Source organism: Sitodiplosis mosellana, unplaced genomic scaffold, assembly GCF_009176505.1.
Source record: "Sitodiplosis mosellana isolate CC-2019 unplaced genomic scaffold, AAFC_SMos_1.0 Smas_scaffold_6226, whole genome shotgun sequence".
Lineage (NCBI taxonomy): Eukaryota > Metazoa > Arthropoda > Insecta > Diptera > Cecidomyiidae > Sitodiplosis > Sitodiplosis mosellana.
The window spans coordinates 21,112,464-21,129,281 of record NW_022601467.1 but is presented as its reverse complement, the minus strand read 5'-3'; the positions used below and the strand labels follow the sequence as shown (position 1 = coordinate 21,129,281).

The window sequence follows — 16,818 nt, the reverse complement described above, 5'->3', positions numbered from 1 at the left end:
AATTTAATGAGCATTGAAATAAATATTTCATGCTCCCAATACATCAGCTGCAGTTGTATCGACGACGACGCTACGACGACGGCAGCGGTGGCATAAGTTGAAGACGAAATCACTGAAACGAAAATATGATTGATCCCTTTCGATTGATTCACAAAATAAAAGAAGTAGTTGTGGTAAAGAAGAAGCCGTAACAGTCAACACACAAACCGGCAATTGGAAAATCGACTCGATTTGAATGCAAAAAAGCTACAAAATGGTTTCGCCTTTTTCCACTTCATTTTTCTTCATCATCATCTTCATCTTCGGTGTCTTCGTTTTTATTTCTGTTTTTGAAAGATTCGAATCGGGAAACAAAATTGCTGATTTTTCTCAAACAACTTCTACAAAAGCAAGCGAAAACCAGCTGCTAATTTAAAAGACATAAAAAAATCAGTGTGTGTGATATACTTTCACTTCAATCGTTGCTTTTTTCTCCTTCTTCTTCTTCTTCTGTCTTGTTGCTGCTTTATTCCAACAAACGTGATTCGCCGTGTCGTCTCTGTGTGCTTGTGCTTGTTGTGCGGCGCACGCTGCGTTTTATTCCGAAACACAACATAAAATGAATCGCGTACAATGCCAAAGTGGCTGGAAAACAAATGAGACAACACGAACTGTGTGTTTGCAAAATGCTACAATGTTGTGTGTACACGATTGAATGATTGCTGACAGCAGAAAAGATGGAATTGCTATGAGCATCTCGGATTTAGCGACAAAAAACACTCATTTCGAGATCAGTGATAATTGTTCATTTCGATTTTCCCCGCTTCGGCTCTTGTTGATTCTATATTTCTGCACCGTTTGAACCAGTCACTGTGAGTCGTCTTCGATTCATTCTCATCGTGTGTTGTGTGTCGTCGTCGTCGTTTGCCGATCATCAGTGATGTTTTGCCATACTCTGCAAGCTTGATAAATGATAGACCGTCTGTCTGACGCTTGGCACAAATGATTTGTGTGGCAAACGTGAATCTTGATTTTTGTTTGCCATCTGGAAATAATTCATTGGCTAATTGCTTGGCTTCAGATTTTTTTTTCTCCTCCATTATTCACCGCCGTTTCTTCTAAACACTTTCAATAGTTGGGAAATGACAAATTGACTTTAAAAGCGAAATGCACTAAAGCAATCAGACAGTCGAAATTGTCGAAGTGGCGCGCGGGCAATCAGCGTCTCATTTTACCCAATCCCTAGCACATCGAACTGTCCCATGTGCGTGTTGTGTATTGCGTGCGTGTACGATCCACTGAGCTGTGGACGACCTTCAGTTCATCCGAATGGATGGAACAATAAGCGTACATCAACATTGTCAGTGCTGTTTCTCAATTAACTGCCGTCGGCCGTTTTCAATTTTCATCCACCAATTTACACACCGTACATACACACATACGCACATTAGAGCCGAAGCTGTGACAACAGACCGGTTCCATCCGATTACATTGTAACTACACATGAATTGTTTTTAGTTGATGGAATTTTTGTTTCTTCACTTCCACTAGTTTGCCATTTATGTTTTTTTTTTCGGGCTATTTTTATTTTATCATCGATGACATCAAACCAATTTTCCATTATTATTTATGTTAATGGAGTGTGAAATTCAATGCATATCATATTTATTCAAATTGGAAAGGGTTTTTGCTTATTTCTTATATAGCTATTATATTACTTTATGTAGAATTCCAGCGTCTTCTTCGCGGTATGAAAACCTTGAACTATTCACATTTGAAGATCAATCGGTGTGGGTGATTTTTGCAATGTCAATTTTTTTATCGTCAAAAAAAAACCATGTGTTTTATCATTTATAATCGATTTGGACTTTTCTGGAAACGCAAAAGATTCCTGTTAAATTGTCCGCCGGCCAAAAATGCAATAAAAGCAGCTGTGGGCTGCATTTTTACGATCTTCTTCAGTGCAATTCCCAAGGAAGTGGATGTATACCCAAACTGCCGCCGACTTCAGATTTCAGGGTTGAGATATGTTTATATCTGTTGTACTTTAGGTGTCCTACAGTGTCCCAAAGTCGAATACGATGTGTACCAGTTTGGTTTCCTCGTAATTTGAGGTTCAATTTTTGAGCCATTCCAATTTACCGCACATATGGAATAAAACGACACCCGTTGCTTCTGTTAGGCATCCCATGGTTTATAATAATTGTCCCTGAAGTGTTCCTAAAGAAAAAGACTTCCAGACTTGAAAAATCTTGACCGGAAGTCAGTAAAAAGCAATTCTTAAAAGTTTAGAGTTGACATAAAATGGTAAAATTTTTAAAATGATGATAAATGGTGCTACGTATGGTTTATTAAGGATAACAATTGCTTTATTTATGTGAAGAATTCCAAACTATTCTCGCATCCGATAAGCAAATGAATGGAGGCGGTAAAATTGACCAATTAAATCGGTATTGAATGGTTCAGGAAGTCAAATTTATTCGCTTGTCGAGCAAAAAAAAAAAATAGTATAAAAGCAAATTGAAGTGAGTCGGCGTGCTAATTAAAGTTCGTTTACTTGAAACCAAAGCTTCCAAACACCACAAACACAGAAACATATACACATCCATTCCATTCATATTGGCCCAATCAAGGTCTGCAACGCAACGTCTCCAATCTGATGTGAAATAAATGTTTTGTTTATAGTATCTGTTTTTTCTCTTCTCTTCTGAATGTCAACATGGATTTGTGGAACATACGTTATTTTGAAATGCACTAATAAGTACTAAGTTATACATTTGACCGTCAACATTTGAATCTATTTCATGGTGGCATTTTTTCTCTTTCTCTTTCTTTTTTTTCTTTCCAGATATTGGGAAATGAGAAGTGACATGCGATGGCTGTTATTATTAACAGGTGAGTCAAACTGATATGCTGGTGATTTTTGTTTGCCGTTGACAACGTGGATTTCGCACCGGGGCACACGACATTTGGATGTGATAATTTCGAGATTGATTCAGCCATCGATCAAAAATTATGCGAATCTATTTGGAAATGAGAGCAATAATTTAACCTAGATTTGGAAATTGATGGGTAGTAAATTTGCAAGATTTGCGTGACCGGTTAAAAGCATAAGATGTTTAACTGTAGTATCGGACAGATCATTTTCATGTTGCTCTTTCCAACATCATAAAATACGCTTATTTCGCAGAAATACAAAAAAGCCAAGCAAATATGTATATACAAAGCGCGGCATTTGCATTTTATTGTCTGAATCTTCCAAGAATTTATGTATTTTGATTTAAAATGTCAGTCTGTTTGGTTTTTCTCAATTTGAATTTATTGCATTGATTTGTTATGTGTGTGTTTTTTTTTTCTCAATGATTATGTCATTTTTCTTTTCATTGGATTATTTCAGCCATAATCGGAATCGTAGGATGTGCTGATGCACTTAAAGCAACTTCATTGATCTTCGGCCGAGTACCAAATTCAAATAAAACAACCGCCGCCACAATACCAACAACGACCACCACCACATCAACAACGGTGGCCACAATCGATGGAGATCAAGAAATCAGCGATGACGAGGTGAGTAATACACCATGCAAATGAATTTCTCTGCGTTGTCTCCTCTGTTTATCATTCATGTGGTTTAATCTATCTATCTATTTATCGATCTGACCTTTGTCAGAGATATGCTGTGTCGATATGAGAAAATGATAATTTGATCCAATTGGAATGAATGATTTATAAATGAGGGAAGATGGGTCGAGGGGAGGTGGTTGTTTCGTCTTATGCGCGGTAAATGTCAGTGCAATTATTATTGGCAAATGCTCGATCGATGTTCTTCAAAACAAAACAAAACAAAACAAAAAACCTATATCGACCATATCCAAATATCTATTGTTGAATAAGAGTTGCATGAAAACAGAGGTCGACAATGAACTAATTACATATCTTATGTTTGCTGTTTGATAAGTTCAACTCGTTTCAATTCCGTCTTTCTATGGATTTGTATTGAGCAAGTCAACGACAGCGACGACGAGTGCATTGCATTCCAAAATTTATGTTTGTGGTTTATTATATTATATAAAAAAAAGGTTGAGTCGAGTCGATGCACGTTCACGTTAAACATTGTCATTCATTTAATCCAGTTATAGATTTTGGTTGATTTATTAAGCTTCAAAATTATGTCGATAGAGATTTAGCAAATCAAGCGAACATAAATAAAATAATTGATGTAATTCTGTTTGCTGTTGTTGTTATGCTTTTTTCTCTTCTTCTCTTCCACTAAATGTACTTTCACTATTACTCTGATCGGGCTGATTTTTTTTTCGAGAAAAAGAGCGCGCGCACACGCGGCATTAGTAAGTTGGAAAAATAATTTCGAAAGTCGAGCAATCAAGATTGACCATTTTGAGATAGTAAATTAGCTGTATTATGATCATTATCGATTTCTGGTTACAATGTTTCAATTTTTTTTGTGTGTGTGCGCGCGCTGTGAGTTTGTTTGTGGACCATTTCAAATATCGCGTTTTCAGTCTCAATCGATCCAAGTCCGATGATGATTGATTTACTAAAATCGGAATTGACCATATCGTCCACATTCATTAGGAATGGATTTTTTCGAGTCTTTTGCAGAGGCGCTGGCACATCGAAACATGATTTTTGTTTGAATGTTATCAAAAGGGGAAATCACGAAACCAATTGCAAATGTTTCTTTACCTTTTTTTCCCTTCTTCTTTTCTGTTTATATTTGGTTTTTTCTGCAAACTCCTCCTCAACCCAAAGTTTGAAAATCCAAGGTGCAAGAGAAGTTCAACGCGGTATCATTATTTATCTTGTGGAAATCGATTTCGAGAAAGTAAAGGAAAACAATGAATTTTCTCTCGCTCTCATCATCAGCCGCATCATCGGTAGATTCTATGAAATTATATTAATGATCTACTAGTTATTGGTTGGCGTGAGCAAACAAATTGAACTTTAATACGGTTATTGAATGTCTAGATTTCGTTCGCAATGTCCAAAAAAAAGCAGCAGCACAACCGTGCCGCAATTCCGAGATGCGCGTGATCATACAGAAACTAGCATTGCAAATTAATCAGCTATTCAAATATCGAATCGAATCAGTTATTGCTTACGGTTTCACATTATTGTCTACACCAAAATGGTAGTACGTGGTCGCGTACAAATCGCTTCCGCAATTATTGGCAAATGAAGACGACGTCAACGACGAGAAACCTCAACTTAATTTTGCACCGTCAAAATGAAATCCGCAACAAAAAAAAAAATTAATATTTCTCAACGAAAGAGAAACAGTTCGTCACTAGTTGAATGCAAACCAAAAGCATTTTGCGACCGAGTGAGATTTAGATCGATTCTTTAAGTATGCTACTGAACACAGTACAATACCTAGAAAACATGACAAATTTGTGGTCGAAACGAATCGCACCAATATTTCTGTTCAGTAATTCCCCACAAGCACTAATCGATACATTACGAAACGGTGCTGCAGATAACATAATGTTTTTCTTTCTATTTTCTTTTTCTTTTAAATACCGACTAAACTCCCAACCATTAAATAATCTGAGTCCACTAAAGGCAAACCAGGGACAGACACTCTGTGATTGAAACGAGACAAAATACCGAATCGCTGAAAGAAAGAGTAAATGAAATGGTTTTCAAAACCGGAACATAATGTTATTAATTACGTTGATAACATACTGACAAAATACAAAGAGAGCCGTAGCCGCGACATGCAAAAGTGTGATCGAATGGATTAAAAGGCATAGGCGCTTGATCACGCTCTGGCGATGTTGTCACTGTTTGCCAAAGATTGGCGCGAGAGCCGTGTGTATGTGTGTATGAGCCATGAGCCAATTTCAGTGTGTTTCAATTGATGAAGTGTTTATTGGGTTTTAGCACAAATGAAACGAATTTTTCGTTTTGGACTTTATTTTAGAAATATATGCCACTCGTAGTTGCGATCGCGGTTACTACGGTTGCCACTGTTGCTGCCATGTGCTAAGTGTGTATTGTGATGCTGTCACCGTTTCGTTGTCACTTTCATTCGCCCGTTAATTTACATAACAAAAAAAGGCAGCTAAAAACCATAGCACGCGCTATTTTTCTTTCTTTCTCATTTCAATTTTTTTTTATTGATTACCTAATCGTTTTTATCACAATTTATGTATCTCTTCTGTGAACGGCGGGCCATTGGATTTTTCTTGTCACAATCGATATGCATTGAATGGTGGATTAGTAGCCCGATGCACTCGGCTCGATTCACACACACACAAACAGCCACACATGCGCCGCTTACGATGACTTTCTTTGACAATTATTCAATGAGTTTTAATTACACACGGCAAAGCGTCTAGAAAAGTGTGCATACAGAAGGCGAAGGAAAAAAAACCAGAGCGTAATTCATTTATTTGTTTAATCTTCAGAAAATCACCATTTCGACTTTTGAACGTGTTCGAAGTGGATATACACACATGTCTGGTTCTTGCTGTTGCAATGCAAACTCATAAATTTGTTTTATTTTTCGTTTAAGTTTCTCACGTTGCATTGCTCGCTGTTTTCGCATCGATCGAGAATCAGCTGTGTCTGTTCGATGCACTCGACAAGATGTTGTTGACTCCAACAACTTTTCAAAGAAAATTGCATAATTTATTTATTCATCTGTGATGATTGTTCCATGTGGCTGACAGCGAAGACGCTGTGCACGTACTTACTTCCAACAAATTGCCTAGGAACAAAGGCACTTCGGGCCATATCGATCGTCATCATTATCATCATCATCGTCGTCGTCGTCGTCGTCGTCATTGTCTTCGTTGGCGTCGTATTACAAAGCATCACGTACGTCTTTTGGATTACCAAATGGAATATTATGAGTGTCATAAATACCAGGCCCGTTTGTCTTTTGTGTGTACGGCGTATACTTGCAATATTTTTGTTCGACGCAACGGCCAATGGCTTTATAAGTCTAATAAAACCAGCACACGAACATTTATTATTGTTATTTAATAAAAATAAATTTTGATTTCGTCTTGTTGACGTCGCTGCCCGCTCACGACTCTTCAGCGTTCCCGGTATGCAAAGAGAATACTGAATGCCCGATATGCCGTAATATTTTGACGTGTAAATCATGTTCGTATGATTATTTTTCCACGACGAGGGAATTTGTTGGGCTGTTGAAACGTACATTTGCTTGTTCTAGCCTCATAAATCCAATTATGTGCATAGCACCGACATTTTATTTCATCAATTCTGTCTCATCGTTGTTGATTTTCATTCCATTCGAAGCACGGAATTGGTGCGATAAGATAGCACGTCAATGTTTCAATTGTTTACCAAAGAAAATGTTGAGCCTCATCGAGAAAGTACTTCTAATAGCGCAAGCCATTTCCTATATGGAAAACGAAGAACAGCACATCATTTTCGTCTTTCTTGACATGTTTACTTTGGTTAAGTCAAGCACAACACGAAAAAATGTGCGCACATTGTTGACGAAGTACCTTACTGATGATGACGGCCACTCACAATGATTGCGCTAACTGCAAATTAATTAGTATGCAGGAGTTCAACGCGGTGCGCACTATTGCACGCAGCATTTCTTTTCGTCTTCTTCTTCTTCTCCTCTTTCTCGGTGGTTTTTTCTTCTTCTTTCATCAAAACGGAAAATATAATAACATCGTCCAAGAAATGGCATTAGGTGAGCGCAATACATTTTTTGAATGTTTGAGTAGGTAACGCATCGCAAACAGCATACACAATGGTCAACTTGAAATTTGAAGAAATATTATTGAAGATAGAGAAAAAAAGCAAGCCAACTTGATGTGTGTTGAACAGAAATATAAAAAGAAAAGCAAAACAAAATAAACATGGTGATTGCAATAACAACTGTTGGCCAAGCGTTAGATATGTATTGGATTGCAGCCCATAAGCCATAACATACGAAGTACGGAAGACAGAAACACATCGACAGAGACAGAAACAAAAGAATTTTAATAAAAGAGAAAAAAAGGCAGCAACAACAACGAACTAATAATATTGTTATGTGATATTATGGCTGAACGTGAACACGCACAATATTTGAATGCATTGCCTCAAGTGCACACTGACCATTTTGATGAGAACCCAAGTTGAATAAATTTTTTATTGTCCATTATTTTGCAATTTTATTTCTTTATTTTTAGTTTGTTGCTCATAATTTTTGTTTCATTCGATTTTTAAATACCCCCATGGGTTTAATTAAAAAATGCCATTCAAATGAATATGATTTCAAAACGATGTGGAAATACCAAAATCCTAACCGACGCATGCGTTTATTTTGTTTTCGTTTCATTCTTTTTTCTCTATATAGAAAAATGATGGTGAAGCAACTGATGAAGAATCAACGAAACCACCGTTGACCGGAATACCACAGATCGACTACATTTGGGATCCAAACTTACCAAGAGAACTCAATGGGTAAACACAGAGAATTTTCTAAACAACGGATGTTGTCTGCACGATAACCTTGATTCTAACTGAAAACGAACAAAAAAATATCACACAAATTCCATTTTATAGATTCAATCTGTCCACGTATCCGTTCTTGAACTCCGTTCCCGACAGTGATGACATTGATTTCAAGTGCGACGGATTGCACGATGGCTTCTATGCTTCCATCAAATATAGTTGTCAAGTATGACATTGTTTGGTTGTTGATTTCGAAAAAGTTTTCCCTTTTTTTCTAGTAGAAATGTTCGGGTTTTTTTTTAAATCGAAACATCATCACCGTTTTTTGTAGCTTTATCATCATTGCGTTTATGGAATTCGACATGATTTCTTGTGTGCCAACTTCACCGCTTTCGATCAGAAATCGTTCATCTGTCACTTTGTGTCCGAGGTCAATTGCAAAGCATCCACCAAATACTGGTTTAGGTAGATCAATTTATCGAATTTGAATCCATGTTCGTGCGAAAGTTGCAACGTATTCAATGGTTTTTTTAGAAATGATGCTTTGTACAAGGCGACAACCACTACATCAACAACGACAACAACAATCGCACCGCCTCCAACGACCAGCCAAGCACCCGAACGTCCACGTCGACCGGAGGGAAGACGACCATTGCGCAGAAGAAGACCTCAACATGAATACTACTATGATGATGAAGACTATGACGACGATTATGTCGAAGAACGAATGAATCGAAGGTTTGTGTTTTTATGATCAATTTTTTCGTTTCGCTTGTTTTGCATAAATATTAGCATGTGTGTGTGTGTGTGTGGAGATTTGAAAGAAAAAGAGATTAATTTCAATTTTATTTTCACTTAAAATCAATGACTTTCATCAAAAATACAGAAAAAGCGATTAAATATCCGAAAAACAATCTATTAACTATGATAAATTTTAATTATAACCTTGTGAAATCGGCTATTTTTCAAATTGGCTGTGAATATTTTATTCAAAATTCGAGATAATTAGCGGTGAAAAGTTTAAAAGAGGGAACAAAATCCACAGCAACAAGTTCAAAATCTTCCAAAAAAAAAAAAATTAACAATTTATTTCAATTTCACAGACGTAAAACGAATCGAAATAGAAATCGTCGTCCATCCGAGTATGATGATGATTATGATAGTCCGCCACGAACAAACTACAAAGATGACGAAGATGATTACTCGTACGAACAGAGATCAACGCACCGTCATCGAAACCGAAACCGGGATAGTGACGATGACTTTGAATATGATCGGCGAAGCTATAGAAATCGAAAACGACCAACCGAGAATAAAAGACAACATGATGATGATCGACGAAATGAAGACACTGACGAGCGTCGACCGCATTCCGACAGCCGAAAACACCAGCACGATACAACAACCGAAAGTGGATTAAAACGCAAGTTTAATGACCATCGAACATCAGCGAACGATGATCGAAAGGCACACAACGACGATATAAGTTCATATGATGATCGACGTTCTTTGGGCGAAGATGATAGACCTCACTCGGACGACAGAAGAACAATGCATGACGAGCGCCGAAAGGTGAACGATGATCGACGACCGGCGGATGATGACAGAAGGAGTTCGATGGATGAAGGTCGACGAAACACACACGACAAACGGCGACCAACATCCGAACGAAGACCACAATACGAAGATGATTACGAGGATTTGCCAAAAAAACAGGGCAACCATGATGATGAGGATTACGATGATCGTTCATACAAACGGCCACATGGTAACAAACCGGAAATTGTTCCAAAAGTGCGATCGTCAAGTGCAACCTCATCGATTTTCAATCGACCACGTGCACCACCGAAAATCAGTCGTCCCGTTCCGAACAATGAAAAGAAAAAGTATGAGTACGTACCACAGAAATCGGAAAAGTCAACAACAGCAGCGGCGCCAGCAACCGACGAGGAACTCTACGATGAGTATGACTACGAGGGAGAAAAGATGGCACACATAGATATTAAACACGAACCGGCTGATAGTAAAAAGGGACAACCGGCTCCTTCTAGTCAACGCGATCAGCGGCCGGGACCACTCAGAGTCGAACTGAAACAAGAGAAACTTTCGTCCACCTTCAATACCGATGAGTTGGAGGATGAAGATTTCGATATAAAAGATAAGGTGACATCGATTAAACCGCAACGCTCAACATCGCCAAAAGTTGAACCAGCCCAACAGCCACAGCAGCAGCAGCAGCAACAACATCCACAACGACCAGCCAAGCCAGATTACTTTGAGAAGCCGAGAGAAACGCCGCTTAAATCGAATGAAAGACCAGCATTAGATTTCAATAAGGATGAATATATTCCGGACTCGGATCTAGGTGATTATCCCGATGAAGAAATTGACGATCGGTTGACAAAAGAAGAGGAAATTCGTCAACCGGAATCGGTACCAACGCGAACTGAATTCCATCCAAATCCAGTACCAATCCAGGAGCATCAAATGAAAGTGCCGGAACCGATCGCCATTCCAAAACAAATCAAAGAGGAAATTCTGCCAAAAATCCCATACGCACCACCGCAACCACAGCAGGATTTGCAATTCAAGACGAAGTTCCATCGATTGTCACCATCGAGCATACGAACGGCAGCCGAAAGCTTCCAGAAGCCAAACACTGAACCCGAAGAGCGTGATGTCTATACCATTTTGGCGAAAGACACAATTTCATCGATTCGTGAACCATCCGGTTTCAGGCCCGTCAGTTATAATGAACAGCCACACGATTTGGATGCGGACACAAATCCAAAGAATCGACCATTCGTACGCATTATGAAACGACCATTTTTGCCAAGTCGCGGCGGAAGCCCATATTTACCGAGGGGCTTGAAACCGGTTGGCGCTGGCATCACAACATCTGAATACACTACCGAAAATTCATACGGTAGTTCAAAATCATCGTCGTCATCGTCGGCGGCGGCGGAGGCCATAGGCAACTTGCAATTGTACGGACACCAATTACCAATTTCCCGTACAAGCCCAAACAATGCGTACGCACAGCCACAATCACAATTTTCAATGCAAATGCATGCGCCGAGCATTCTAAGCGAGATGCGAACAACCACACAACAGCCACAAATCGAACCTCCGCGCAGTCCGCTCGATGAAATTTTCAACAGTGATTACGATGTCACGCTAAACGATGCTTTGAATCCAACATTGAAGCCACTGTCACAGAGCCATGAGTCTCCCATAGGATTTTCATTAAATAAGTATGATCGCGCAAATCCCTATGCACGATCAGATGTATCGCACGCGCCCTCGCAATACCGTTCGACTGCCATTCCCATTCCCATTCACTCTCGACAAGCACCGCAAACGCCAATACAACAACAGCAGCAACAGCAACACCAACACCAACAGCAACAGCCACAACAAAAGCAGCAACAGCAACAGCAACAGCAACAGCAACAGCAACGACAGCAGCCTCAACAATCTCAACAATCTCAATACTACGATGACGAAGAATACGATTATTAGTAAACTAAAATGAAAGTAGCTCGAAAAAGAAAAATAAAAGAAATTTTCAAAACAAAGCAATTTTAATTTATGTTTTAGGATTTAAAGTGGATTTTGAAATGAAATAAAAAAAAAGCAGACAGACGATTAAAAATCCATATGATTAAATCGAATTACGAACAAACCGATGTAGCAACCGCCGAAATCAATCACAGAGTTGAAGATGGAAAACAACAGTAGTAGTGGCCGTAATAGCATGAGAGTATTTCAATCTATTAAATCCGTTGTCCCGTTTGTGTAAATATTTTTAAGACAATTTCAATGAGAGCGATGGAGAGAAAGAGGAAACGAAAATTAATGTTTTTTTTTTAAAAGAATACTCAACCAAGGTGATAAACGATGTATCGTAAATCGTATGTAATAGTTTTTTTTTTTTGTTTTTCTTTTTGTTTTAATTTTCGGTGCAATTTGTCAAATCGAGTGACATATCGAATGAGAGAGAATGATGTAGAAATGGAGAAAATAGGACAGAGACCGATGAAATAAAATAAAGAGATGAAGAAACAAAAAAAACACATAATCATAAAACGATACAAAGAAGAATTTGCGTTGCTATTTAAGATACGCAAATCGTTAAGAAGTGCGATTCATTGTATGTGTGATCGCGCGCTCAACCAATAAACTGAAAACAATAGAATTGAACATTATTTTAATGTAAAATCTAATGAAAAAAAAACGATGGACGATAAGTAGACGTAGAGGATAAAATACCTAAATGTAATGATATTTAATAAAAAGAAGAAAAAATCAGACAAAAAAAAGCACACACACGCGCGTTTTGCATAACTCTCATTTTTGTTTTTGTTTTTATTGGAATTGATAAACAGACGTGTGAAAGCTAGATAAGGTAATTTCATTTTTTTTCTTGTGATTACAATTTTAATAATTTTAGCAAAAAAAAAACAACTGAACCATTTCCAATACATGCATCGGTTTCAAGGGGAACGAAACTCTGCTGTAACCAATCAAATCAGAGTGTGAAAACGAGTGAATGAAAACAATTATTGCTGTTGGGTTGAATTGCCATTCCACGTATTATTCTCATCGTCGGAGTCTTTTGTATCACTTAAACGATGAATATTCGTACCGGCACCGCCTACTCGTTTGTATGGTCCACTCTGTTGTTTCACATCGGCGGCCTCAGCTGACGTTGATTGCTTTGCATTATCGAATCGAAGAATGCGCTTTTTGGCCCTGAAATCAGAATTGATTTTTATTTTTTTGGTTGATTTTTCTTCATGGCATCTTTGTTCTTGAGAAATGATTTTAAAATTTAATTTTTATCAAAGACTTACTGTTCATTATGGTTAAGTTCCTCTTCATTGGCCCGCTTGGCAGCGCCGCTTTCAGCTCGGTTGCGTGTAAACACCCAATTTCTGACATATGAAAAGGCGGCCAACATTGGGCTGACTACACCCCAAAATATGGTTGTCAACATTGAGAAGATGCCGTAGCTCGTTTCGATGGGTAATTTTCTGCTGGGCGCCTTATCCAATGGTAAAATAAGAATCACTGACGATGGTACCAATCCCAAATCGAATAAACTCTTTGCATTATCATCCGCACTGAATTCATGACGTGGAAATGTTGTAGCCAATGCAAAGCCTCTTATCACACTGCCCACAATTACATTCTCTTCCACATAAGATCGTACAACTGAAAAGAGTTCGTCGCGTCCGAATGTTTTCACATCAATTTCGCCATCGGGTTTTTTGAATTGAATGCGAGCTACTGCACTATCAGATACAACTGGTGGCAATGGATTGGACACTGTGCTTGAGCTAGCTTCAGGTTTTGGTGCAGGAGGAACATTACTGAAACGCTGTGCACGTTCGGCTTTGTCGAGTGCAATTTGTTCTAAAATTCTTTTACGAGCGGCTTGCTCTTCAATTTTATCCCGTTTGCGCTCTTCTTGTAACTTTTTCATTTCACTTTCTTCTTGACGCTGTTTAAAATTCTGTAAATCTTGGCCTACTCTTCGTCGATTTAGCTCACGCTCTTTTGCCAACTAGAAAAAGTAATGCAAATTTGGATCCGTGAAATCATTGTCAAATTATTCGTTTTTTTTTCAGTAATATTAACTTACGCGTGCATCTTCTTCTTCCTTTTCTTTGCGTTTTCTCTCAATTAATTCCTTGGCGCGGTTTAATTTCTCCTCATTTATTATTTGTGGAGTGGAACCGCTGGAGGTATCCTCTGTGGAAGCAGCTTCAGTTTTATTTTCCTTTGGACGTTTATAACAGACACCATTCTCACATACAATCTCTGTGTCTCCTTCATTCGATGCCGATTGTTCACCTAAAAACAAGTCCGATTTAATGAATTGCAATGAGAGCGTGAAATTTCCATCGGTCTCTTCGATGACCTACTTGCAATCAGATTCGCCGAAGCGGCCGCACTGCTGCTGTCGCTCGGTTTTGGTTTCGTACCATTGAGTACTCCATCAATTTTGCTATTCAGTTCATCTACGGTTTTTGTAACTCCAGTGACTATTTCGATCGGCGCTCCATTTTTGCCAATGAAAAATAGCGATGGCAACGGCACTAATTTATCTATAAGAAAACGAAGCGATTCAGTATTAACAAATTATTCATAAATTGTCAACGAAATCAATTGTTGATTATTGTGGGAAACCCTACATATTGCAGCAAATTGCATATATGCTTCGCTATCACTCTGCACCCGAATAGCCACAAAGTCATCGCTTTCCAGTTTTGTTCGTACAATCTCGTTGTTAATTAGTTCTGTGAATGCCGTTGACAGTTCATCGGTGCCTATTCGGTCAAAGTATACAATTATGAATGAGATAAATAAAATCGATGCACAAAATGTGCACACAATTGGCAATATTAATGAGTTTTCGAGGTAAAAATTATGTCATTATGGAATGTTCTGGAGCAAAAGCATAACACAAACATTTCAATGCTAAATACATGACGTGTTCAATACTTGCCTTCGCAATAAACAACGAATATTGAATTCTTTGCCTTTGACAAAGCAACCGCCTCAGCAATATTTCCCGAAAACCAATTCATTTTATCAATTTATTGATTGCAACTTAAATCACGTCTGAATGGAATTATTGAAAACACACAATGTGAAAATTGTTTTTGCTGGGCCGCACTCGGTTCGTGTTTTTCTTTTATTACTAAACCTTTGCTTTGTCTAACAATTTCATTCACACGTAAATTGTGTGTGTGTGTGTGTGTGATGATAGACGTCAGTGTCAGCACTGTAGACCAAATGAAGTTGTCTTCGTTCGATTTTGGATCAAGTCTTCGATATAGGTACACCAGTTTTTGAAACCATAGGTTTGAAATGCATGGTAGCAGCTGAATCGATATGGAAATTAAATAGATTGAAAATTCATACTCATGAGTCTTCAGTTTGAATTGTTTTTCTTCGAAAATTCCTAGGCAAAATTAAACTGTTAGAAAATTTAAAAAAAAAGGAAATTAAATCAAAAATTCAAATTTTCATTTTTCTACCACTAGAAATAGAATACAATTCAATTAACTAAATCCTTAATTTACCCTAACAACACTCACTCAAATCCATTGCAATAAAAAGAAATATGCGATTTTAAAAATGCGTAACAAAAAAAAAATTAATTCAAGGATTATTAATAAACCACATCCGAATGATGCGAAAAACTCGAACTCTATTAAAATAATGTGCAAATGTCGACTGTTCAAAAAGAGCAACACGAAAAAAATGTGAACATATGCATAAAAAACTAATAAACATTATGCAAAATTAAGTGGTTAGAATATCACGCCAGACAAAAAAAAACTGTCGCATTTTAATTGATCGACACAAACTATTTGCAAAATGAGTGAACAACACGAAAAAAGTGAATGCGACAGTAAATTGAATTGGACAACAACAAATTATATCTTGAAAAATGCTAAATACGCTTCGCTGCTATGTGTTCATCCCTTTTTTTTGCAAACACACGCATGCGAAAAATAATCACATTAAAATCTATTTGGCCTTAATAGGTATGCATAATGTAGCATTTTATTGTTATTTTATTGCTGATTGAGAAACAGGTTACACGTATGATTATATTTTATTTATTACGCATTAAATTCACAGTCACAGATGATTCTGGTTCGGGTTAAGATATGCTATTTTATCGGAGGGTATCAAATAATTATCGATGCATATTGATGTACATATTGTTAGGGGCGGTGTGAGTTGTGAATGAACCACCAATGGATCGGCCCAAGACACATCAACGGTTGTGTGGTTAGAGATTTCAATGAGCATTTGAAATGCGAGTTTGTGCCGTCGACGCCGCCGCCGTTGTAACTGTTTGGCGGTTTGGTGTAACATTTTCGGCCAAATACAAACACAATTGTGTTCCATGGAAATGAATACGAATGGCGTGTGATGAATATTAAAACGATTGGTTATGATTATTATTTGCATTTGTTCTGTGTAAAATTTGCACAGCATATCAATCCATATGTAGATATGATACGTTTTGCTACACATTCAAGCGTTGAAGTCACAATCGCACCATATTCCATGTGTTTGCATCGCATCGCGAGCTAGTTTGGCGAAACTGAGAGAGTGAGGGTAAGTGTGAATGGGAGGAAGAAAAACATGACACAGAGTCGATCACACTGTATCGATATGCATACAAATATAATATACGCAAAGCAATCAAATCAGTGTGGAGCGTTACAAATAGGACTGACGAGCCATTTTACAGCCAACCAAGATGAACGACATCTGGGGTGGTTGATTTTTTTTTATGCGTTATGAATTCGTTTTCATGTTTTTCTTTCGGGCTTCTGTATTCTGTATGGCAACAATAACAAGCAT

General features: G+C 37.9%; 2 protein-coding genes across 5 annotated transcripts in view; one reads left to right on the top strand and one right to left on the bottom strand.

The window, feature by feature from the left end:
* Positions 1-12,751, top strand: part of LOC129579258 (uncharacterized) — a 36,094-nt gene extending 23,343 nt beyond the window's left edge. For all 4 annotated transcript variants that reach the window (XM_055469132.1, XM_055469130.1, XM_055469131.1 and 1 more), the window contains exons 2-8: positions 2,828-2,874; positions 3,377-3,546; positions 8,327-8,433; positions 8,536-8,650; positions 8,756-8,889; positions 8,959-9,162; positions 9,528-12,751. In XM_055469132.1, the coding sequence (XP_055325107.1) occupies positions 2,838-2,874; positions 3,377-3,546; positions 8,327-8,433; positions 8,536-8,650; positions 8,756-8,889; positions 8,959-9,162; positions 9,528-11,946 (3,186 nt within the window). In that variant the 5' untranslated portion in view covers positions 2,828-2,837 and the 3' untranslated portion in view covers positions 11,947-12,751. The remainder of the gene's footprint in view (positions 1-2,827; positions 2,875-3,376; positions 3,547-8,326; positions 8,434-8,535; positions 8,651-8,755; positions 8,890-8,958; positions 9,163-9,527) is intronic.
* A 10-nt stretch (positions 12,752-12,761) lies between these two features.
* On the bottom strand, positions 12,762-15,312 carry LOC129579259 (UBX domain-containing protein 4). The gene is made up of 6 exons (XM_055469133.1): positions 14,939-15,312; positions 14,625-14,759; positions 14,355-14,537; positions 14,072-14,283; positions 13,281-13,993; positions 12,762-13,179 (listed from the first exon to the last, which is right to left on the bottom strand). Exons 1-6 carry the CDS (start codon positions 15,018-15,020, stop codon positions 12,987-12,989), a joined length of 1,518 nt encoding a protein of 505 aa, XP_055325108.1. The 5' UTR covers positions 15,021-15,312; the 3' UTR covers positions 12,762-12,986.
* Positions 15,313-16,818: the final 1,506 nt, after the last annotated feature.